This window comes from Helianthus annuus, chromosome 13 (assembly GCF_002127325.2).
Source record: "Helianthus annuus cultivar XRQ/B chromosome 13, HanXRQr2.0-SUNRISE, whole genome shotgun sequence".
In the NCBI taxonomy this organism is placed as follows: Eukaryota; Viridiplantae; Streptophyta; class Magnoliopsida; order Asterales; family Asteraceae; genus Helianthus; species Helianthus annuus.
Window position 1 is genome coordinate 117840661 of NC_035445.2, and position 23595 is coordinate 117864255.

The 23595-nt window shown below is 39.8% G+C and overlaps 1 protein-coding gene across 1 annotated transcript; it reads right to left on the reverse strand.

The window, feature by feature from the left end:
* Positions 1-466: 466 nt before the first annotated feature.
* On the reverse strand, positions 467-5284 carry LOC110899093. The gene is made up of 4 exons (XM_035982329.1): positions 4351-5284; positions 2238-3294; positions 1715-2155; positions 467-1632 (listed from the first exon to the last, which is right to left on the reverse strand). The coding sequence occupies exons 1-4, from the start codon at positions 4975-4977 to the stop codon at positions 467-469; spliced, it is 3291 nt and encodes a 1096-aa protein (XP_035838222.1). The 5' UTR covers positions 4978-5284.
* Positions 5285-23595: the final 18311 nt, after the last annotated feature.

Consider the following 23595-nt stretch of genomic DNA (forward strand, 5'->3'; position numbering starts at 1 on the left):
AATTTAACATGTTTATATTTTCAAACTTCAATTTGGGGGGAAAATTGTCCGCCTTTGACATAGGCTGCGTATTGATCAATACGCTGCCTGGGTTTTCTCATTTTACCTTTTTGCCCTTGTTATGAGGCTAAAGGAAGCCAAAAAGAGGGGCTTTATTGTAATTTGGATAACATACGATGCGTAGGGTTCCCTACGCACCTTAGAAGACCTTTTTTTTTTTTTTTTTTCTTGGTTTGTATTTAGAGAAAGTAAAAATAATCCAAAAATTATGTTTATAAAAATTATAAATTATAAATTATAAATTATAAATTATAAATTATAAATTATAAATGAATTAAAAATTATAAATTATAAATTATAAATTATAAATTATAAATTATAAATTATAAATTATAAATGAATTAAAAATGATAAAAACTTTATAAATTAAAAAATTTCTACAATTTACAAAATTACAAGTTTCCGCTTAATCTTCGATAACATTTAAACTCGGTTCTCTGTCTTTGTCTCGGTCTGATTTAGGATGCATTAACTCGTAGTAGTGCTCTAACTGCGGTGTATACATTTCTTCCCACCGTTTCGCAGCTATTGATCGATGTGCCGACCACATCGGGTTCACTAAAGGCATGGGGTAGTCTCCTTCCAACTTAGCATGTATGAAGTGTCCCCCGTGAACATGTACAAGCGTTATCGCTTGAGGTCGTGGATCTAGTGGGGCATCCGTTAATGGGAAGATGGTAGAGCTCCATTCAATGCTTAGCACGTGGAGGACAATATTATACCTTTGCGCTATGAGAAGCCCTACGTGGGGCATTTCCATCCAGTGACTTTCATCGCACCCTTTCACTGAATGCCATTCGATGCTCTTACGTATTCGTTTAAAGTCTCCTTCGTTATATGTTTCGAATACATGCTTCCAACGCGGTTTGTTATGGTCAATCTCCAGTAGTAAATCTCTACGAATATTGGGCCATGCGTGTTCCGTAAAACCTAACCCGACAGCCACAGACCTGTACCCACAATGACCGTCTGGGGTCACATCTTGTATACGCGATATGTAAGAGCGAAACTCTGATGGAATTTGATTCTTAAACCTCTTAATGCATAACAAGTGCTCGTCCCCTTTTATTAATGGAAAAACCTTATCATCCCTCGTCTCCTTCTTTTTAGAACTTGTTGAACTGTTTGGTTGCATTTTAGGTTTTTCAGACTTCACAAACGAACCAGTTCGACGAGAGCCCTCTGACGGTACGTATGAGCTGTGTCGGGGTAAATCGTACTTATGCTTGGGGGAAGCGGTAATTACGTTGCTGTCATCGCCATAGGAGCTGTATCTCGCAGCTTGGTCTAACCTCGCAGCTTCATCTAGCCTTTCTTGTACTTTCTTTGATGTAGGCCGACCGCGAGTGTTTTGCTGGACGATCGGTGGTTTCTTGGTTGACGATTTTGGGGTGAAAACCGCTTTTATCTTTGAAAGCATACTCTTTTGTTGAACGGGGGACTGCGCCTCTAAATGTTGCCGCACATTATTGAGCTCTGCTACAATATCGACCTCCTCGTCTACCAGTTTACAAGGGAGCAAGTCAAGCTTGCGCCAGAATACATCTATCTCGTCGAGTTGTATTATACGCCCTGCACAGTTAAGTTAATACGGTGTGAGAAACAGCTAAATCGTACAAAATAACAAAAGGTTTGTTGTTTTAATATTTTTTACCTGTACGGTTGTAGTTTTCCAGTCTACAAGCACACGGCAATCCTTTGCTAAGCCACATATGGCAACCACATGATGCGTTAAGTTTCCGCAACACATCCATCTTCCTCAGTAGCTCTTTTTCCAGCAAATCAAGTGCTTCATGGGAAACCTTTCCACGTAGGTTGTCCAACATTCGGTGTCTATGGTGGTTCATCGTTTTTTCGATGCTCTCAGTGAAACTTTTTTGTATTTCATCATACTGAGTTTCAACTATATCAATGATGCATCTTGCTATTCGCTCCAATGAACTCCCGCGCGTAATGTATCTTTTTAAATTTGCGTGCTGGCTCTCAACTCTGTTGGTGGTGCGCTGACCAAAGTTGCGACACTTATCGGTCCACGCATAAACGAACATTTCTTTATAGTCTTTGAGCCAGTTTTCGTAGACGTAATCATAGACACCTGTAAAAATAAAATAATGAAATGTAAAAGCGTGTGTGAAATATAATAGATTGGGTGAGTCGTTTGTTGAAGGAACACTTACTTTCTCGGTTGGCAACCACGAGTCGGTTATACATTTTCTCCAAGTTGTACTTGTACATGGGCTCTGATGAAGATTCGCACAATGTCCGCCAGTACGACATAAATTTCCCCCAATCTTCTTTATCGAACCCTTCCTTGCACTTTCTAGCTATATTTTGTTGGATGTGAAAGTGGCATAGAAGCCTTTTTGCGTTCGGGAATACTTTAGAACACGCGTTTATCAGGGCAAGCTCCCTATCCGTGACTATCACACGCGGCATCATACATTCATGCAATATTGACTTGATCCGCTCAAGCACCCACACGTAGTTACCCCTTCGTTCCTTACAAATAACGGCATGTGCGATACAAAAAGACTTCCCAGTCGACGTCATACCCACAACCTGGACAAATGGCATGTTGTAGAGGTTTGTTTTGTAGGTCGCGTCGATCAACATCACGTGCGGGAATGCACGCCACATAGTGATTGAATAAGGATGAACAAAGAAAATCTCTGTTACGACATCTGTTTTGGGATCTTGTCGGGTGTCGTAAATGAATCGGCGGTCATGCAGCAGGCTTTCCAGTGCCTGAATAGGATTCTTTCCGTCCATTATTGTCGCTCTAATTTTTTGTACCGCATTTTGCACGTCTTTCTGAACGTGCAGGCTGTCGGGGAACTGCTTTCTTAGGGTTTGAAATATGATACGTGGCTCCATGTTTTGAGCAGTTAGCTGCTCCACTAGCTTGTATTCGGCTTTAGTGAATCTTCGCACAAAAGCGTGGCCCAACAGACTCGTCGTAGGTTCGTGGTTATGGTTCGCACAGTCCACTTTTAACTCCCACGTGTCGTTCGTCACGTCCCGGATGGCGAGTAATGAAAACGGGCAGCCGATTTTTTTGCTACCAGCTTTCCTAACTGTTGCTTTACTACGGTGTTCACCACTACGGTCGCACACAAGCCATACCATCCCAGTAGTACCGCCAATATTTTTTGATCGGCGGGTAACAATTACGTAACCATTATCCTTTCCCGTTTCTTGTACCCAATTCTTCAAATCAGTTAGAGACATGAAACGCTAAAAAAGGTTACGTTAATAATAATAATAATAATAATAATAATAATAATAATAATATAATCGAAACTCATACTTCAGGTACTAATTTTTGTCAATTTTCGAAACTTTAGGGACCATTTTTTTCAATTTTAGAAACTTTAGGGACCATTTTTTTCAATTTTAGAAACTTTAGGGACCATTTTTTCAATTTTAGAAACTTTAGGGACCATTTTTTTCAATTTTAGAAACTTTAGGGACCATTTTTGTCAATTTCAGAAACTTTAGGGACCATTTTTTTCAATTTTAGAAACTTCAGGGACCATTTTTGTCAATTTTCGAAAGTTCAGGGACCATTTTTGCAATTTTCGAAAGTTCAGGGACCATTTTTGCCAATTTTTGAAAGTTTAGGGACCATTTTTGTCCATTTTCGAAAGTTCAGGGACCATTTTTGTAATTTCCGAAAGTTCAGGGACCATTTTTGTCAATTTTCGAAAGTTCAGGGACTGTTTTGTCAATTTTTGGAAACTTCAGGGACTATTTTCGTAAAATTTGAAACTTCAGGGACTTTTTTTTGTTTTTGGCACTTAACTGGACTAACTGAGTTCTCTAACTCAGTTAGTGGTCCCTTGTATTAAATGCTAACCTAGTTAGGATATAACTATGATTTAACTAACTAAGTTAGGTTTAAACTAACCATTTTAACTATGATTTAACTAACTAAGTTAGGTTTAAACTAACCATTTTAACTAAAAATCAATTTCATGATTCTTTTATTTATTTACAATACTAATTTATTTAAAATATTTTTTATTAATTTATTTATTTAGAGAAGAAAAATAAATTGTTTATTAACTTAACTTTCTTAACTTGTTTATTTACTAAATCTTATAATTATTTTGTTAATTAATTATAATATTTTTAACAACAACAACAACAACAATAATAATAATAATAATAATAATAATAATAATAATAATAATAATAATAATATTTATAATTATATTTATAATTAAAGTATTTTAACAATAATAATAATTATTATAATTATATCATTTTTAACTATAATAATAATGATACCTCATTTACTTGAAATGGATTGCTCGGGGTAGATGGTTCATAAAGTGATGTGTTACGGGACTCATAACCATATCCAACTTCATCCCTATATCTATCGTATACACTGTCGTATACACTGTAGCCCCCATATCCACTGTAACCACCTTCACCCCCGTATCCACCATCACCACCGTATCCACTGTAACTTCCGTATCCACCTTCGTCCCCGTATACCCCATAACCCGGATACGATGGCTGCGACGGGTAATATGGTTCATCAACAGGTGCATTCTCAGCACCGTATCCACTTTGTTGCACGTACGGAGATTCATACCCGTATCCGTAATCTGGACACACTTGATGCACCGGATAATTTGGTTCATCAACAGGTGCATTCTCAGCACCGTATCCACTTTGTTGCACGTACGGAGATTCATACCCGTATCCGTAATCTGGACACACTTGATGCACCGGGTAATTTGGTTCATCAACAGGTGGAGTGGGAGTCTTGTTCAAGTCTGGCAACTGTGTTTCTTGATCAACAGGGACTCCAGACACAACCTCCTCCTCCTCATTGGCAGCATTTGATCCCCATGTGTCGTTAGAATAGCGATTACCGAAATAATTATCCTTCCAAAATGATGACATTTTAACAAGGTTGAACAAAAAACAAACAATTTACTTAAGAAGAAGATGAAGGAAAGCAAAGTATATGAAAAGGAAAGCAAAGTATATGTCGGATGATGGGTAACAGACATGAATGGAGGGATAAATAGACTTTCATCTGGCATGTCAATACGCAGCGTATTGATCCCTACTCACCGTATTACTTTATTCACGTGCCCTGGACAACATCGTATCAGGTCAAATCAGTCTGTCAATACGCTGCGTATTGATCAATACGCACCCTATTTAAGACTGATTTGACATGGTACTAGGTTTGACTGTCTGGTCGTGTACCTACCACTTATATACGCTGCGTATTGGTCAATACGCAGCGTATTCAGGTAACCCTATACGCTGCGTATTGGTCAATACGCAGCGTATCTAAACCCTAAGTGTTCAGATAGCCTGGCTTGGTGTGCAGATAGTGAGAGCCTTCTATTAATACTTGATTATTTTTTAAAGCCAATGTAATGTAATACTTCTTATTCATTATTTTTTTGTTATATTTTTTTTATTCAATCAATAAAATATTTTGTTTTGCTCCAATCAATCCATTATAGGTTTTTTTTTTTTTTTTTTTTTTTTTTTTTTTTTTTTTTACCTTTAACCAACTCTTTATATTTTGTTTTACCAACTCCTTATCTTTTTATATATTAAATAGTATGAAATAAGAAACATAAAAAAGTTAGACAAACATCATAACTTTACTCGCTACGTATTTTTAGAAAATGATCTTTTTTAAAAATTTCAATTATTTAATAAAAAAATTATTTATCACTCTTATCTACGCTAATATTGTTTTATTTTTATTTTTTACTAGATAAATAATATATCATGTATTTTTGATCGATTAAACTACTTTAAAGTGTTGTCAAGTCATAGAAAACGAACTCCAAATTTTATTTTTATGGCTTACTTTTTTTACTTTTTTGTAATCTTATATTAACAAATATACTAAACTATTTTACTTTCTGACCTTTTTTATAACTAACTAACTTAACACTTTTATTGTTACAACTAAAAATAACAAAATATATGTTAAAGTGAATTTAGATATAATTATAAATTGAGTAAATTATGTTAATCATGTATAAATTATTAGATAAGATAATATTAGGTGACATAATGGAGAACCTCAAGTCTGAGTTTCAAAAAGAAAATAAAGTGTCAATATAATAAATAATAAAATTACTAATTTAGTTTTATTGGGTTTCTAAAAAATAATAGTAAATAAAGTGTTAACAGAAATAAATAATAGAATTAGTAATTTAGTTTATATTCATTGAGATGAGAAAGGAGACAAAAACATTATTTTGGTAAATATTTTTCAAGGAACACCACTTTAGTAAATACTTTTTCTACCAACACTAGTTTGAAAAAAAAAACTCCTAAAAAGAACTTCGACTCCAACGTTGTTGGAACTAACACATCGAACCTTGGACCGTGAACTCTAAAGCTTAACTCTAAATATAAACCCCAAGGCTAAAATCATAAAGCATAATTCCAAAAACTAAACACTAAAGACTAAATGATAAAACCTAAATCATAAAGCTAAACCCTAAAAGCTATGTTGGTTTCGACGAGCCGGTTCATGCCACTAAAATGAGTTCAATCGGAGTTAGTTTAAGCAAGTTATGATAAAACTAAAAATACTTATTATAATACATGTAAGGAGGACAAGAAGGTAATTTAACATATTTCCAAGAGTTTAAGTAATAACAAGTTTTAAAACACAATACAATTTCGTTAAAGAAAAATCTTTCTAGCACATGTAAGTTCCAACAATAATTTTTAAATGGTTATAATTTTTTTATGCATTAATATTTTTATTTTGTTAAATTAGATAGACCATAAAACAAGCATCTTAATCCCTTTAGTTTGATTATGATATTAAAATATTTTTTTCTATCGTAAAAAAAATAACATCTATATCTATACTATATAATAAAAGAAACCAATTTTGGGACACTTGTTATCATATTAGGCCATATCTTATGGATAATTATTATTTAGTTTAATTAATTAATCTCTTTTAATTAATTATAGATAACTCTCATATTAAATATTAGAGTTATCTATAATTAATTAAAAGAGATTAATTTTCTTGCCATTTTGATCACATTGACTAACTCAATCTAAAAATCTGGTTATAACCAGGGGTATTTTTGGCATAACTATTGTGTAGTGATAACCAGAGGTAGTTTACAACATAATTTATAAACCTCATAATAATTTAATGCCAAAAATACCCCTAATTATAACCTGGATTTTAGACTAAGTTAGACAATGTGATCAAAATGACAAGTAAAAGGAAAAGTCAGGCACCAGAGGAGAAAAAAAAAACTATTTGGACTAAAATGACAATTTGGACAAAAACTCAGGGATTAAAATGGCAATTTACTCTTTAATAAATTATCTAACCATAATATTTAAATTTCGTTTGACGAAAAGGGAACATACTCAAATATATTAACTCATTTATATCAATTTGGTATATAAACGTCTTCATCTTTGGTTTGCATTTACAAGAAATATTTATTATATAGTTTAGATTGTTTAACCCGTGTAACACACGGGGAACTAAGCTAGTGTTATGATATGTGATTATATACCATTACATTATTACACCGTTTTGCCGGTGTATGTTTCAATGTTGTGGTTCTTCCAGCATCACGACAACAACCCTCTAATTAATTCATATGTAGATAGGTAAGGGTGATAAAGAAAAGTGAAGAAGCAGATCAATATATAAATTGTAGAAAACATAAATAAAGCTTTCGTAAGAATGAACTTATTATTGATTCTTTATTTGCTTATTAAAACCTATATAAATTAGTAAACTTTTTGTTCATAAGAACTTGTAAGTTGTGCTTTGGGTGTTTTTTAAAAAAAAAACTTGATTTTTTTATTTTAACCCAAAGGTTTGTACATTTTCTAATTTTAACCCTACATAATTTGTTTTTTTAACTTTAACCCAAAACTTTTCATTATTTGCAATTTAACTTCACAACTTTTATCACTTATACTTTTCATCTTTCGCAAAATTTCGTTTTACGTATAGTTCTAAAATTTTCGAGTTAATACGAGTATACGACGCAATGTGCATGTGTGGTTCAACGTTTTTACCTCTATTTTTCCATGTTTGACAGGTTCGTCGCAATACACATATTATAGGTTGAGTCGGTGTTGGTTGTCGATGACGGTTGTGTGACATTAATATTATTTGACACCGTTTTACGCCCCGCAGCAACGCGGGGTGTGCTTTGGGGATTTTTCAAAGAAAAAATTGTTATGCATATGGTTGTCGTAACGTTGGCTTTGTGAGTTTTCCAAAAAAATGATTTTTTTTTTACTTTTCACCCAAAAGTATTTCATAAATTACTTTTAACCCAAAACTATTTGTTTTTTACTTTTAACCCAAAACTTTTTATCTTTTACAATCTATCCTCATAACTTTTTTTACTTTCAACTTTGGTCCTTTATAGTTTTCATTTTCCCAAATTTTGCACTCTATGCTTGGTTCTAAATTTTGTGACTTAACACATCACAATGTGAGTCTTTAGCTTAACGTTTTTACGTTTCGTTCTAAATACGCATATTATAGGTCGAGTCAGTGTTGGTTGTCGATGTCGGTTGTGTGACATTAGTATTATTTGACACCGTTTTACGCCCCGCCGCAACGCGGGGTGTGCTTTGGGGATTTTTCAAAGAAAAAATTGTTATCATATGATTGTCATAAAGTTGGCTTTGGGAGTTTTCCAAAAAAAATTGATTTTTTTACTTTTCACCCAAAAGTATTTCATAAATTACTTTTAACCAAAACTATTTGTTTTTTACTTTTAACCCAAAACTTTTTATCTTTCACAATGTACCCTCATAACTTTTTTTACTTTCAACTTTGTTCCTTTATAGTTTTCATTTTCCGCAAATTTTGCGCTTTATGCTTGGTTCTAAATTTTGTGACTTAACACATCACAACGTGAGTCTTTGGCTTAACGTTTTTACGTTTCGTTCTAAATTTTGCGAGTTAACACGACGCAACGCGCGTGTGTGGGTGAACGTTTTTACATCGTCTATTTTACCCCGTTTGACAGGTTTAACATAACGTGTGGGTCGTAGATCGACTTAGTTATAAATAAAGAATCCCCGCCGCATTGCGGCGGGTCGTAATCCTAGTTTTGATTAATTACCTATTACCTATATATTACCTACATATTAAATTTTGAAGACAATGAATAGTATAACCTATATACTAAATTTCGAAGACAATGAAACATCATTAAGGGGATTAGCAAATGGTATCGGGTGGGTACTGGTATCAGTATCAAATTTATCAAACCATGTATATTTTCGGTACCGAATCGGTACCGACTTTTGACATTTTCGGTATCGGTTTGGCACCGGTTTTTACCCTCAAATACTGGTACCATACCAGTACCGACCGGTACCGAACCAGTACCGACCGTTACCGAACCAGTACTGACCGGTACCGAACCGCACCGTGCCAGGTATATTCGGTACCGGTACACACTTTTAGAGATTTTTGGTAACGCTATTTTCTGTACCGGTGGGTACCGAGCTCATCAAATCCTGTAACAACGTAGCAACGCAAGTAATTGCACCGTTTAGATTACTTTTCATACATAACCCAATGAATAGTAACATCATCAAGGGGATGTGCAAATGGTATTGGGTACCGATACTGGTATCAATTTTACCAAACCGGTTATATTTTCAGTACCGAATGGTACCGACTTTTGACATTTTCGGTATTGGTTCAGCACTGGTATTCACCGGTTTTTACCCTCAACTACCATACTGTATGGTACCGAGCATTTTCGGTGTCGGTACCTAATTTCGATGATTTTCCAGATTGGTACTTTTGGTGTCGTTACCTGTACCGTGCTCATCCATATTTTAAAGTGTTAGTACCGTAATAACTAAACTGAAAACAACCGAATTTCCAACATGTAGGACATGTGGGTCCTATTATAATATATTATATTATTTAAAATCGCTTTTTTATGACGAACTGACTATCGTCACTATAACAACCCTAAAATAATTTTCGACACCGCTAATATATTTAAAATATCTAAATATGTCCTAAAATACACCCCGTATGCGAAAACCGAGCCTAAAATACTTTATATAATTGAAAATAAAATAAAAACAAGATTCAGACCTCGCTCGCGGGCCGCGAACGAGTTGGTGGTGACCTACGCGGGCCGCGACAACTCAAGTCTTAGGCGAAACCCTAACGTGCCACGTGTCCCAATCCGTGTCAAGCCTACATGTTCGAATCAGTGTAGCTAAAGCCTAGACCCCTAGGTCGCGGGCCGCGTAAGACGACCCTTTGGTCTTCGCGGGCCGCGAGGGACTGGGAAATCAGCCCTATAAATGGAGGGCTTTGGCCTTCAGTCCAAATCGCTCATTTCTTTTCTCTCTCTCGAATTTCCACATAGTTAAAGCTATTCTCAGGTATAACACCCCCCTAAATAACGAAGTTCTGCCTCGTTGTAAGTATTATAACCCCAGTTACGTATTAGATACGCTGCCTGATTGATCCAGGGTTCCGTAATGGCTGTCGAGGTTCTGCCGACGTAGTCGTTGGAATGCCTTCTCGGGGAGCTAATGTAAATATTGGGTTATTATACTAACACGTGTGCATTTGTGTAATTTATAGATAATTGCCAGGAAACCCTAAAGGAAAACCTAAGACAACAATGTGAGTAATCTCCTTTTTGTAAACCTTTTTGCAAACTGTTTTTACAAAACCTTTATTTATTTAAATTATAATTAGCAGTGATTGAGTCTTTGTAATTCTTCAATTACTGCCGGTATGTTGGGGTTTTGTATACAAAATGTGGAACACGTTGCCATTTGACAAAGAGTTAGCCAATGTGTAATATGACCCACCAGTCAGGATTGACAGTACTGAATGAGTAATTGTGTAGATGTAAACATTGTAATCTCTCTCTGAAGAAACACTAGATTAACGACCGGAATCGAATAATCTAGAGGGTTTGGATCTGCATAAAGGGGGGTTGTTTCTCTCGTTTGATTCGGTACAACAGACCTTCTTCTCCGATGAACTCTGCAAAAAAAAAAATGAAGCACCGTTAGCCTCGCCAAGGGGAGAAAGGGGTTCTCTCCTTGACCCGACTCCGGTGTGAGAATAAGTATGGATTATGAAGAAGAAGATGTATTTTAGAAGTGTGTGTAACTTGAATTTCATACCTGAATGGTTCTCATATTTATAGCCGGGAGTCTTTTGGGTGGGAAAACCCGTTAGTGAAAAGTTGAAGGAAGATGCCAACCCCGTAAGTGATTACATTTCCTTCCGTCAAGTTTCTTGATCCGACGTGAGTGCACACGGATCGTGGTTTAGATCGATGGCTGGGGTTTTGCCACGTGTAAAGTGATCAAGTGGAGATTACTCTCCAATTGCATGCTATCGTTGTGATTTCAGGGATGCCTGAGGTGGCGACACGTGTCCAGACGGTTATAACTGTCTTAGTGGTGCACGATTGAATTCCTTCTAGAAGATTACTGCTGTAATCTGGTGTGACTCCTTATCGTGTGGAATCAGCTGAATAAATGAATCCCAAGTCAGGGTAAATAATATCCAAGCCTGGATATTATTATGCGGAAGTATTTTAACTTAGGATTTTCATCCTTTGCTTGTGGGGAAGGCGCAAGGATTTATGATTTCCTTTTGGCGCGCGAGTGTTGTTTGCTACCTGCCTTTTAGGCTTTCTTTGTAGGACCAGTGCGTGGCCACGCAAGGTCAGAAGGGCTATTTGACCAAGTTGTGGTATGGTCCCAAGTACTTGTCATAAGGTTTTTGGGACCCTACCCCTTCAAGTCCCCGAGTCTAGTGGTGCTCTTATGCAAGTAAGTGGAGCACTGGACTTATGAGAGAGAAAAGTGCTTTTTTGGCGCGAAAATGAGGAATCTTCTATGAGAAGATTTAATTTTGTTTCGCTATGAAGATTTTGAAAATCTTTGACTTTAGTGGATAGTACAGTCAGGACTGTGTGACAGGCTGTCACTGTCAGGTATATTTCATTATCCGTGTTTTTCACGCGCGCGTGAGATCGCGTTTGTGTTGTTTTTCACTCGCCCCTGTTGCTTGGGTAACCGTGATATCCGAAAAAGGTGCTATGGCAGTTACCGAGGCTATTTATGGTGGTGAGTATATAAGGCTGCTTGAATTGCCCAATTTCAATCATTACGTTTGTTGAAAACTTTTCCCCTTCCTTTCTTCTTTAATTGTTTGAGAAAGAGATTGCCAATCTTTCTTCTTCTTATATCAACTGGAGAATATCACAAAGATTTATCAGAGGAAATGTCTGCTGAACTGCCACCGCTGAAATGGCCTAGGGCAACTTTTGACGGCCTGGTTCAGAACCTTAGATTCCCGGAGACCTGGGGTTCCCGGTACCCTGAGGAGGGTCAGACGGCAGCAAACGCTCCGGCTGGGTATATTACTCTGTTTTAGGATTTCTTTTGCGAAGGCAACTTTCGCTTGCCTGTAACAAAGTTCTTTCTTGAAATTCTTGGTTTTTACAAGATTCATCTCTCTCAACTGCATCCTATTGGCATGGTTAGGGTTCGTCATTTTGAGTTTGTGTATCGGACAATGCATATTGAGCCGGCCGTTCCCCGATTTAGGGTTTTCCATCAAATGCATTGTACCCAGGGGTTTTATTCATTCGTTCAGAGAGCATCTGCAAAGAAAATTTTGCAGCATCCTCCGAAGTCTTTTCACGATTGGAAGCAGAAAATTTTCTTTATTAAGGCCGGAGTGATTCTGGTGAGGATGGTTTTAAGGGGAAAGGAAGATGTTCCCGTTGAAACGCTTCGGACCCCTTCCGACGAGAATTGGTACCAAGATTTGAAGGAAATTCCTAACATTGTTCTGCCAGAGAAAGCCCTTGTCGGAGCTAGTATGAGTTTAAACTGGAAGATGGACCGGGACGACAAGCCGGTGTATACGGAGGAAGGTCATGGTACGATTGGGTTTTCCCCTTCTTACCTTTCTCCCTCTTTCTTCCTTTTTTTTGTTTTTGAACATGCTTCGCTTCTTTTGCAGTTGTTTCGTTGTATGTTGTTGCATATAAGAGAGAAGGCGGAAGGATGGGTACCATTAAGAAATATCCTGACGAAGAGCTTTGGTAACATCGTATTGTGAGGAATTTTGCTCTTTCGCGGGATGCGGATTTGTCTGCACAGCCTGCTACTGGTACAGGTAAGATTGTGCATACTGTTTGTCATTTACTTACCATTGCGCGTCTGAGTGAATTGTTCTGTGCGCTTTTATAGGTGAGTTGTCAAATTTGGGCATAGGCCCTGAGAAGAAAAAACGCGCGACGACTAGTAATGTTGCGCCGAAAAAGAGTAATGCTGAGAAGACTCAATCTTCTAAAGCTAAAAATATTGGGGAGCAGAAAGGTATGCGCCATTCTTCTGACAACCGGTGTGATTATGTGGTGGTTTCTGATACTTTGGAGGGTCTTGCGCCTGCAGTTACTATTAGGCAACCGAAACCAGAACCAAGGGATTCTGCTGACATTCCTCCATCCAACCCAGAGGATCCAATTGATTTGGAATCCAGTCCTGAGCATTTGGTGCAAAGGGGAGCAAGCAAAAGGAAACAGAGTGATGCGGAGGCCGAGGGTCAGCCTTTAAAGAAGGTTCAGAGAAAGAAAATTACTAGGAAAGGCAATCTTGAAGCTTTTATTCCAGATTCTGCTCCTCGTAAGTGTTCTCTTTGCTCTTTTTCCCAACGCGTTTTATATATTTATGGATTCTGTTTTTCCAGAAATCCCTGTTTCTCCTGTTCCTACAGAGCCGCCGCCTGTGGTTAATGAAGAACTCCCACCCTCTCCACCGCGTGCTTCCATTACTGATCAGTTGAAGACTGCCGAGGTTCCTGAGGGTAGCGTGGAGAAGACTGTCAAGCCTGTTGATGTTACTATAGAAGCTGAGAAGATTTCTGATCCAGGAATTGTGGATGGTGTTGATAATCCACAAACTTCTGAAGTTGCTGTCCATGATTCAGAGAAAGAAAAAACTGTTGAAGAGACTCCTGCTTCAGTTTTCTCTCCTAAACCCTCTGATGTTTTGCCTGAGCATGTTGAAAAGGTTACTGCTGAAGAACAAGACTCATTTTCTGGAACCGGCAAGGATTCTCCTATCCGCCCAGAAGAAACCCCGGGGGACTATTATTACCAAACTTATACAGAGAAAAATGCTTCCGAGCCGCATGCCCTTGTCTGGAATTTGAAGAAAGGTGACACTTTCTCGGATTGGCGCGTGTGCCGGGATTGGTTGCAGGGAATATTTCCACCGGGGGAAATTAAGTTCCAAGAGAGTCGTCAACACGAGCAAACTTATCATTCCTATCTTGAAGAAGTTGCTTCCCATTCTTCCACCACTTATCGCATAGTGCGCGAGTGGCACAGTATGCATAAAGAGTGGGACTCTTTCAGGATATCAAAGAAGAAACTTGCCGATGATGAAAACCAATTTACCCAGATGAAGGCTCGGTTGGAAGCTGATCAGGCTAAATTTGAAGCTGACCAGAAAACTGAGGAATGGTCAGTTGCCGGTTGGAAAAGAAAAGCGGAAGCTGAAGCTACCCTTCTTGCTGAGGAGCGCAAGAATTGGAAGAGAATTTGCGAGAAGGACAATGCTGAGAAGATGAATCTTCGCAATGTCATCAATAATCTCAAGGCTGAAGTTGAAAAATTAAAGAAGCAGGATGCGGAGACAGAGAAGCTGAAAAAAGAGAAAGCTGAGGCAGAATCTGCGCTGGAGGAAGCGCGTTCTCATAGGGAGCGCAGTGAGCAACGAAAGGTACAAGCTTGCGCCACTCTTGGTCTTAGAGATAAAGAGTTAGAAGAACTTACTGCTTTGCTTTCTGACTAGGAACAACTTAAAAAGGATCTGGAGCTTGCGCATTCCGAGAAGACTGAAACCTCCCGCCGTTTGACTGAAGTTGAAGAGAAGTTGGAGAATTCAGAAACGGCACGGGTTACAGCGGAAAGCGAGCTTGAACATTTGAAGAATGATATGGCCTGGTTGAAAGATCGCGGAATTGCATGTGTAAGTTTCCTTCTCTTCTTTTCTTTGAAAAAATGTTATTGCTCTTCTTTTTTTATTTTGCCTTTATTTCCTAAAGGTTGTTGAATCGGTGTTGAATTCTGAAGAGCTCGATAAGACGGTTGCACGTTTGGTAGTTGCTGCGCGAAATGACGGGTATTCTCAAGGCTACGCTGACTGTTCCCATCATGTGAATAGTGCGTTGAAAGTTGATTGGGATAGTAACAAGTCTGCTACTTATGGTGTAAACACCGGCGCTGAGCTTTTAGCTTTGAAGGCAGAATTCAACAACTTACAGCTTCCTGTGATGGATCTTATAAACGTTGCGCTGCAATCTGACGATCACGTGGCGCAATTAAAAGAAATCTTTCCTGATGAGGGTGAAGATTCAGCGTAAGTTTGTTTCTTGAAATTGTATTGAACAATTTGTTGTAGTATTTGCGATGTGTATCCCTTTTGTTGATGCGCCGTTGCGCAAGTAGCTAAAACACTGCCGTGTTTGGTAGCTTTTGGGGCTTGTTTGTACGCCGAGAACAATATGTCATGGTTTTTTAATTTTACAATATCTTGCATGAGTACAATTACTTTGGTTGAGTAAGGCGAATGAAGTTGGTATAAAGCTCATGTGTGAACGTTGGTCGTTTGTGACGTAATCACTGACCGTTCATGAGGCTTTATTTGATTTTTACCATTATGTTTTTGCGCTTACTAAAAGAAATTGCATGCACTTTATAAAAGAAAAACACAAGAATGAAAAAACTTTGATGTTTATTCCTGGATAGGGCACAGAGGCCATTACAAAGTTTTTTGATAAATATATGGGACTTAACTTACTCTATTTCTTGCGCTATCTTGATAAGTCTTGTCTTTCCGCGCAGAGATCATAGAGTTTTCTTCTCAGTTTTTTGCCCTTTTGCTTGGGCCTTCCTCTCCCCGGGTTATTTGCTGTCACACCCCCAAAAATCCACACGCGGAGTACCAGGGCTGGGAGGCGTGACATGACCAGGATCAAGCCACCAATCATACTGAACATAGCATATAATTAAAAGTAAGAGTCATTCATCAATACGATAGGTGTTTAAAAACCAAACATAATCAAATGTGTAGCGGAAGCATTAATGTAAAACCTAACATAAGTAAATAGTTTGTAATGTCATAAATGGTTAGCAGGGCATCCCCGACCCATGTCCCACAACGACTGCGCCTCCCGTGCAAGCTCCATGTGTACCTAAGGTCCTGCAAGGCATGTAACAGAGAGTCAACAACAAAGTTGAGCGAGTTCACAGTTGGTTGTTCAGTGATCGTAATAGTATAGTGGGTCGTATGTTCGTTTAGTGAACCATGTATCGTATGCATTTGTATCGCAGCCCTCTAGGCATGTTCGCGAAGATTAGTGGGGGTTTCCTAAGTATTCTAGACTAGGTATATTTGTATCGCAACCCTCCCGACATGTGTGCGAAGTTTAGTGTATGGTTCGCAGCCATTCCAGGCATGTGTGCGAAGATCGGTTCTATTATCGCAGCCATTTCCGGCGTGTGTGCGAAGAGAAGTATTTGTATCACTAGTCTAGCAGTATCTATAAGTAACCTTCCTCTCCCGAGGCCTATGGTACGTAATCCTGATAACAATTTAAGTACAAGTAATCATCCAAACCCATCCCCATCCCTGGGAATCCCATGCCTTGCTAAGAGTGTGAACTCACCTTGGTTTGCTCGGCAGATACACGAAAAGGTTGCTTGAGCTAAGAGTGGTTAACCATGGCCTAACATGGTTACCATACAAGTCAGGTCTAGGTTTAAGTTTTGCACGTATGATTACACATAAGTTAACAGGTTACGAACATGTATAGATCATGGCAAACACATAACCGTCAAGTACATAACATGTCCGACTTGTGCGATTCAAAAGAATGGGCTCGCACAAGTCTAACAGTCTTGTGCGATTAACTTGATGTAGCCCAAAAATACACGGCCCAAATAATATAGTAGCCTAACATATAAACAGCCCAAACAGTAACATAAGTCTTGTACGATGCTGATAATCTTGTGCGATCCGGACGACTTGTGAGATTGGGATTGGGCTTTGAGGCCCAACCGTGTATTAGTGTGTGTATGGCCCAAGCCTTGTGCGATCAGCACACTATCTTGTGCGATCCACAAGGTCTTGTGCGATCATGCAAAAGCTGTGTTGTGCGCTGTGTTTAATCAGTTGTACTAATCTTGTGCGACTGAACTTGTGCGATCAGATCTTGTATGATCTGATCTTGTGCGATCAGAAACATGTGCGATCGAGAGAGAGCTTGTGCGACTCGTTTTACTTATCCAGATATTATGCTATTCAGTTACAATCATTCAAAACTTTCCAAACTTCCATTCAATCAATCAATGCTAACAGTTTTGGCAGTTTCAAATCAGATTAACAGTATTGAATTCAAGATCATACCCTAATCATCATCAAATCAAGAACAATCAGTTTAATTCGTATGAACCCTAAGTCCAGCCATGAACAATAGTCAAACACTCAATCTGGATTATCAATATGTAAATCCGATGCAAACACTTCGATTATGGAATTATAATAGCCGATTTTTTCTATCAACCAGATCGCATGCAAATCCTTAAATCAACATGAATCATAAACTAATAAACTCTTGATGAATTAGTTACATTCACATGTGAACCGATTTGCATAAACACCATCTTATTAACATTATATCTCATATTAACATTACAGTCAAGCACATGTTCTGAATCTTCTAGCATGCACCCTAGTTGTCACATGGTATCAAAACATCGAAGATCATACAACCAAGCAATAGCAAAATACCAACCGAAAGTGTGAAGTGATTAACTAGATCCAGATGGAGGCCGTGATCCGTAGGCTTCGATGGGGAGGAGACTGTTGTCGGGTTTCCAAGAGGAGAGGGAGAGCTTAGGGTTTTGTGTGTGTTCTAGTTTTGCAAGATATGAGAAAACTAAACCTCCCTAAGGGTTTCATGTATGCAATGGGTGAGTGGGCCGAACCCATCTTTGGGTTGCCTTATGGTCTCGAGTCGAGCATAGTGATAGTGGGCCGAGAAGCGTGTGAGAGAAAAGGAATAAAGTGCGGCCCAATGGCTTGTGCGACCGAACAAGTGTTATGCAACCAAACTTATAACATTCACATATCATCACGTAGCACATAATACATAATATTACATTACAATCAAACCCGTCCACTAGTCACGTATAGTTCAAACAAGTTACATCGAAGCACACAAAGAGGTTTGAAATACGTGTTGTCACATTATCCCCAACTTGAAAGAAATTTCGTCCCGAAATTTGGTACGTACTCACTGAGGAAGCTAGTTAAGTTGCATGGTTTTCCTGGTTTTCCTGGGGTGTCACATCCTCCCCCCGTTGATCTGAAATTTCATCCCGAAATTCCGTGGTAGCTTCAGCTAGGCCACCAATACGTAGTTCTGAGATCGTGGTACATTTTATCCGAACCTGGATGTACCGAGTAGCGGGACTTATGAGCTTCATCCATCACAAGCTAGCGTAAGTCGCCATAAAGTGGGACCCAAATGCATCCTGTTACATAATAGGCGCCGTCTTCCTTCTGTTCTAATCGTTGCCTTGAGCCGCGTAAGGCTTCAGCCCTGACGTTTTCTGGTTTCAATGCTTCTTCCTGAGTATCTCGTATCTGTGCCAGAAGACTAGACTGAATGGTAAGTTGTAATGCTCGTACGCGTCTAGGCGTAGTGTCTTTTCGACTGAGAGCGTCAGCCACTACATTGGCCTTGCCTGGATGGTACTTGATGGCACATTCGTAATCTTTCAGTAACTCGACCCATCGTCGTTGACGCATGTTCAATTCCTTCTGCTTGAAGATATGCTCGAGACTCCTGTGATCGGTGTAGATAGTGCACTTGGTACCGTACAGGTAGTGTCGCCATATCTTAAGTGCAAAAACAACAGCTCCCAGCTCTAAATCGTGCGTAGTATAGTTCCGTTCATGGACCATAAGTTGGCGCGAAGCGTAAGCAATGACCTTGTCGCGCTGCATTAACACACATCCAAGACCCTGAATGGATGCATCACAATAAACCACAAAATCGTCTGTGCCCTCTGGCAATGAAAGAATAGGTGCGCTGCAGAGCTTGTCTTTTAAGTGCTGAAAAGCAGTTTCCTGTGTACTACCCCAACGGTAGGTGACACCCTTCTGTGTCAGTAGTGTAAGCGGCTACGCAATTTTTTAGAAGTCTTTAATGAACCTTCTGTAGTAACCTGCCAAACCCAAGAATTGGCGTATTTCCGTTGGTGTACGCGGTGCAGGCCAGTTCTTAATCGAATCTACCTTGGATGGATCAACATGAATCCCATCCTTGTTTACCACGTGGCCTAGAAAGTGGACTTCACGAAGCCAGAAGTCGCATTTCGAAAGCTTGGCGTATAACTGTTCTGTTCCAAGGAGCTTCAAAATAAGTCGCAAATGCTGCTCGTGTTCCTCCTGACTCTTGGAGTAGATCAAGATGTCGTCGATGAAGACAATCACAAACTTGTCTAAATAAGGCTTGCACACTCTGTTCATAAGATCCATGAAGACTGCAGGCGCGTTCGTTAGCCCGAATGGCATGACAAGAAACTCGTAGTGGCCGTAGCGAATTCTAAATGCTGTTTTGGAGACGTCCTCATCCCGGACTCTCAGATGATGGTAGCCTGACCTCAGATCTATCTTTGAGTAGTAGCTCGATCCTTGCAACTGATCGAACAAATCATCAATACGTGGAAGAGGATAGCGATTCTTCACCGTCACCTTGTTGAGCTCGCGATAATCAATGCACATCCTGAAGATACCGTCCTTTTTCACGAATAATACTGGAGCTCCCCAAGGCGAAGAGCTAGGACGAATAAAACCCTTATCCAAGAGTTCTTGCAGTTGCTTAGATAGTTCTTCCAGCTCAGTTGGAGCTAAGCGATGTGGTGCACGAGCTATGGGTGATGCTCCTGGGGCTAGTTCAATCTGGAATTCGACCTGGCGGTGAGGCGGTAGACCAGGTAAGTCTTCAGGAAACACTTGAGGAAAATCACGTACAACTGGGATATCCTCCAATCTCTTCTCTTTCGTTGATACGTCAGTAACAAGTGCCAAGATGGCAGTGTGGCCCTTTCGTAAACACTTCTGAGCCTTCAGGGAGGAGATGATGCCAACCACGGCACCACTCTTGTCGCCTTGAACTTTGAGAGGTTCTTTACCAGAACGAGGAATACGAACTATCTTCTCCTTGCATACGATCTCTGCTTGTTGTTGGGACAACCAATCCATACCAATGACGATGTCGAAACTACCCAGAGCTATAGGAATGAGATCGATAGAGAAAGTCTGACCAGCGAGGATAAGATTACAATCCTGAACTATGTGAGTGGCCTCTAGACTTTTACCGTTAGCTAACTCTACGACATGCTTAGTGTTCAAAAGTGTGGGTGTGCACTTGAGCATTTGACTAACTTTCAGAGACATATAACTGGTATCCGCACCCGAATTAAATAATACAGTAACATAAAAGTCGTCGAGAAAGAACTTACCCATAACCACGTTAGGATCGTTCCTTGCGTCACCCTGCCCCAACACAAATGCATGACCCCTAGCTCCGTTGTTCCCATCATTGTTATTTCCTCCGTTGTTGTTCCCATTGCCTTGGTTATTGTTGTTATTGTTGTTGTTCTGGTTTCGGTTTAGCTGGGGGCAGTGTCTCTTGAAGTGACCTTCAGCGCCACAATGAAAACATCCCTTGTTGCCCTGTTGTTGATTCTGCGGCGTTTGCTCTGCTGCTGCTGGCGATCCTGAGTTACAGGCCGTGGGCTCCTACAATCCTTGGCCTCATGACCCATCTTGAGACACCTCTGACAATGTCCCTTGTTGCACTGACCACTGTGGTGTCTGTTACAATTGTTGCACCTTGGGTGATTTCCTCGATATCTTCTCTGCTCGTGACTACCAGAAGGCTGCTGACCAGGACTCTGGTAGTTATCAGTCTTTCGTTGTTGAACCTGAGACTGAACCGTAGCTGAACACCTGCTGGAATCCCCCTCCCATTTCCGCTTGTTGTCGCTGGGAGTAGCAGGAGTAGCAGAAGTGGTAGCGGTGGTAGTAGCGCTGATACGTTTAGGAAGCCTGTTCTGATCCACTGCCTGATCCGTGAGGCGATGAGCAAGACGTTGAATATCCTGGATATTTTCAAGATTGGCCGATGTCACGTGACTTTGAATCTCTGGTGCCAATCCCTTGAGATACAACTCAATGCGCTTGATTGGAGGGTCCACCATAGTTGGACACAAGATGGCCAGCTCGTTTGACCGCTTCGTATAAGTTTCAATTTCCGACCCTGTCATTTTCAAATGAAAGAGCTCCACTTCCAACTTGTGGATGTCATCACGTGTGCAGTATTCCGGTTTGATGAGTTCCTTAAAATCATTCCAAAGGGTGGCGTTAGCAGCTGCCAACCCAAAAATCTGAACTTGCGCATTCCACCAAGTCAGCGCAAGGCCTTCCAGAGTACCAGTGGCGTACTTCACCCTGCGAGCCTCAGGGCATTCACACATCTCAAACACCGACTCGAGCTTTTCAAACCAATGGAGGAGTCCGACTGCTCCCTTAGTGCCACTGAACGTGCTTGGACGACAGTCCATGAAATTCTTGAGAGTGTAAACAGGTGGCTGAGCGTGTTGACCTATTGTGTATAAGAATAGGACAAGGTTAAACACAAGAGTTGGCTTAGGAGTGTAGGATCTAGAGATCCTAGTGCGAGTTACGACTGCAGGATATACCTCCTGCTTGTGCGGCTGCAAGTGCCGCAGCAACTTGTTCGTTAATAAGAGCCGTCAACTGGGCTTGTGTCATGTTAATACGTCCAACCATGATCTTCATAGCAAAGGTAATCATAAGTGAGAAAGGTTCGCGAAAAGTGCGATGACAGAAGAGAGTAAGCACCCAAGTATTCTCAAGCAATAGGGGTTATGTGTATCTAAGCATACCATGAGCAAAGTTCTATGTAATCTAACAAGTAGGCAATAATACATAAACCATATTACCTAGGATGTTGAGTCTTGCACGTGGAGCGAGGCGTCGTTGTGGATCGTTGAGCACTGTTCTGCTTATAATCCGGTTTTAATTAAAAACGTTTTCCCCATATTAAAACCAAGTTCTCTATAACCAATAGCTCTTATACCAATCTGTCACACCCCCAAAAATCCACACGCGGAGTACCACCGCTTGGAGGCATGACATGACCAGGATCAAGCCACCAATCATATTGAACATAGCATGTAATTAAAAGTAAGAGTCATTCATCAATACGATAGGTGTTTAAAAACCAAACATAATCAAATGTGTAGCGGAAGCATTAATGTAAAACCCAACATAAGTAAATAGTTTGTAATGTCATAAATGGTTAGCAGGGCATCCCCGATCCATGCCCCACAACGACTGCGCCTCCCGTGCAAGCTCCATGTGTACCTAAGGTCCTGCAAGGCATGTAACAGAGAGTCAACAACAAAGTTGAGCGAGTTCACAGTTGGTTGTTCAGTGATCGTAATAGTATAGTAGGTCGTATGTTCGTTTAGTGAACCATGTATCGTATGCATTTGTATCGACGCCCTCTAGGCATGTTTGCGAAGATTAGTGGGGGTTTCCCAAGTATTCTAGACTAGGTATATTTGTATCGCAGCCCTCCCGGCATGTGTGCGAAGTTTAGTGTATGGTTCGCAGCCATTCCAGGCATGTGTGCGAAGATCGGTTCTATTATCGCAGCCATTCCCGGCGTGTGTGCAAAGAGAAGTATTTGTATCACTAGTCTAGCAGTATCTATAAGTAACCTTCCTCTCCCGAGGCCTATGGTACGTAATCCTGATAACAATTTAAGTACAAGTAATCATCCAAACCCATTCCCATCCCTGGGAATCCCATGCCTTGGTAAGAGTGTGAACTCACCTTGGTTTGCTCGGCAGATACACGAAAAGGTTGCTTGAGCTAAGAGTGGTTAACCACGGCCTAACATGGTTACCATACAAGTCAGATCTAGGTTTAAGTTTTGCACATATGATTACACATAAGTTAACAGGTTATGAAAATGTATAGATCATGGCAAACACATAACCGTCAAGTACATAACATGCCCGACTTTTGCAATTTAAAAGAATGGGCTCGCACAAGTCTAACAGTCTTGTGCGATTCACTTGATGTAGCCCAAAAATACACGGCCCAAATAATATAGTAGCCCAACATATAAACAGCCCAAACAGTAACATGAGTCTTGTACGATGCTGATAATCTTGTGCGATCCGGACGACTTGTGCGATTGGGATTGGGCTTTGAGGCCCAACCGTGTATTAGTGTGTGTATGGCCCAAGCCTTGTGCGATCAACACTATCTTGTGCGATCCACAAGGTCTTGTGTGATCATGCAAAAGCTGTGTTGTGCGCTGTGTTTAATCAGTTGTACTAATCTCGT

Coding starts and splice junctions, on each gene's coding strand:
- LOC110899093 (XM_035982329.1), bottom strand. CDS start 4,977: ATGTCATCATTTTGGAAGGATAATTATTTCGGTAATCGCTATTCTAAC. Junction 3,295..4,350: donor ATCCATTTCAAGTAAATGAG/GTATCATTATTA, acceptor AACCTTTTTTAG/CGTTTCATGTCTCTAACTGA. Junction 2,156..2,237: donor CGTGGTTGCCAACCGAGAAA/GTAAGTGTTCCT, acceptor TTATTTTTACAG/GTGTCTATGATTACGTCTAC.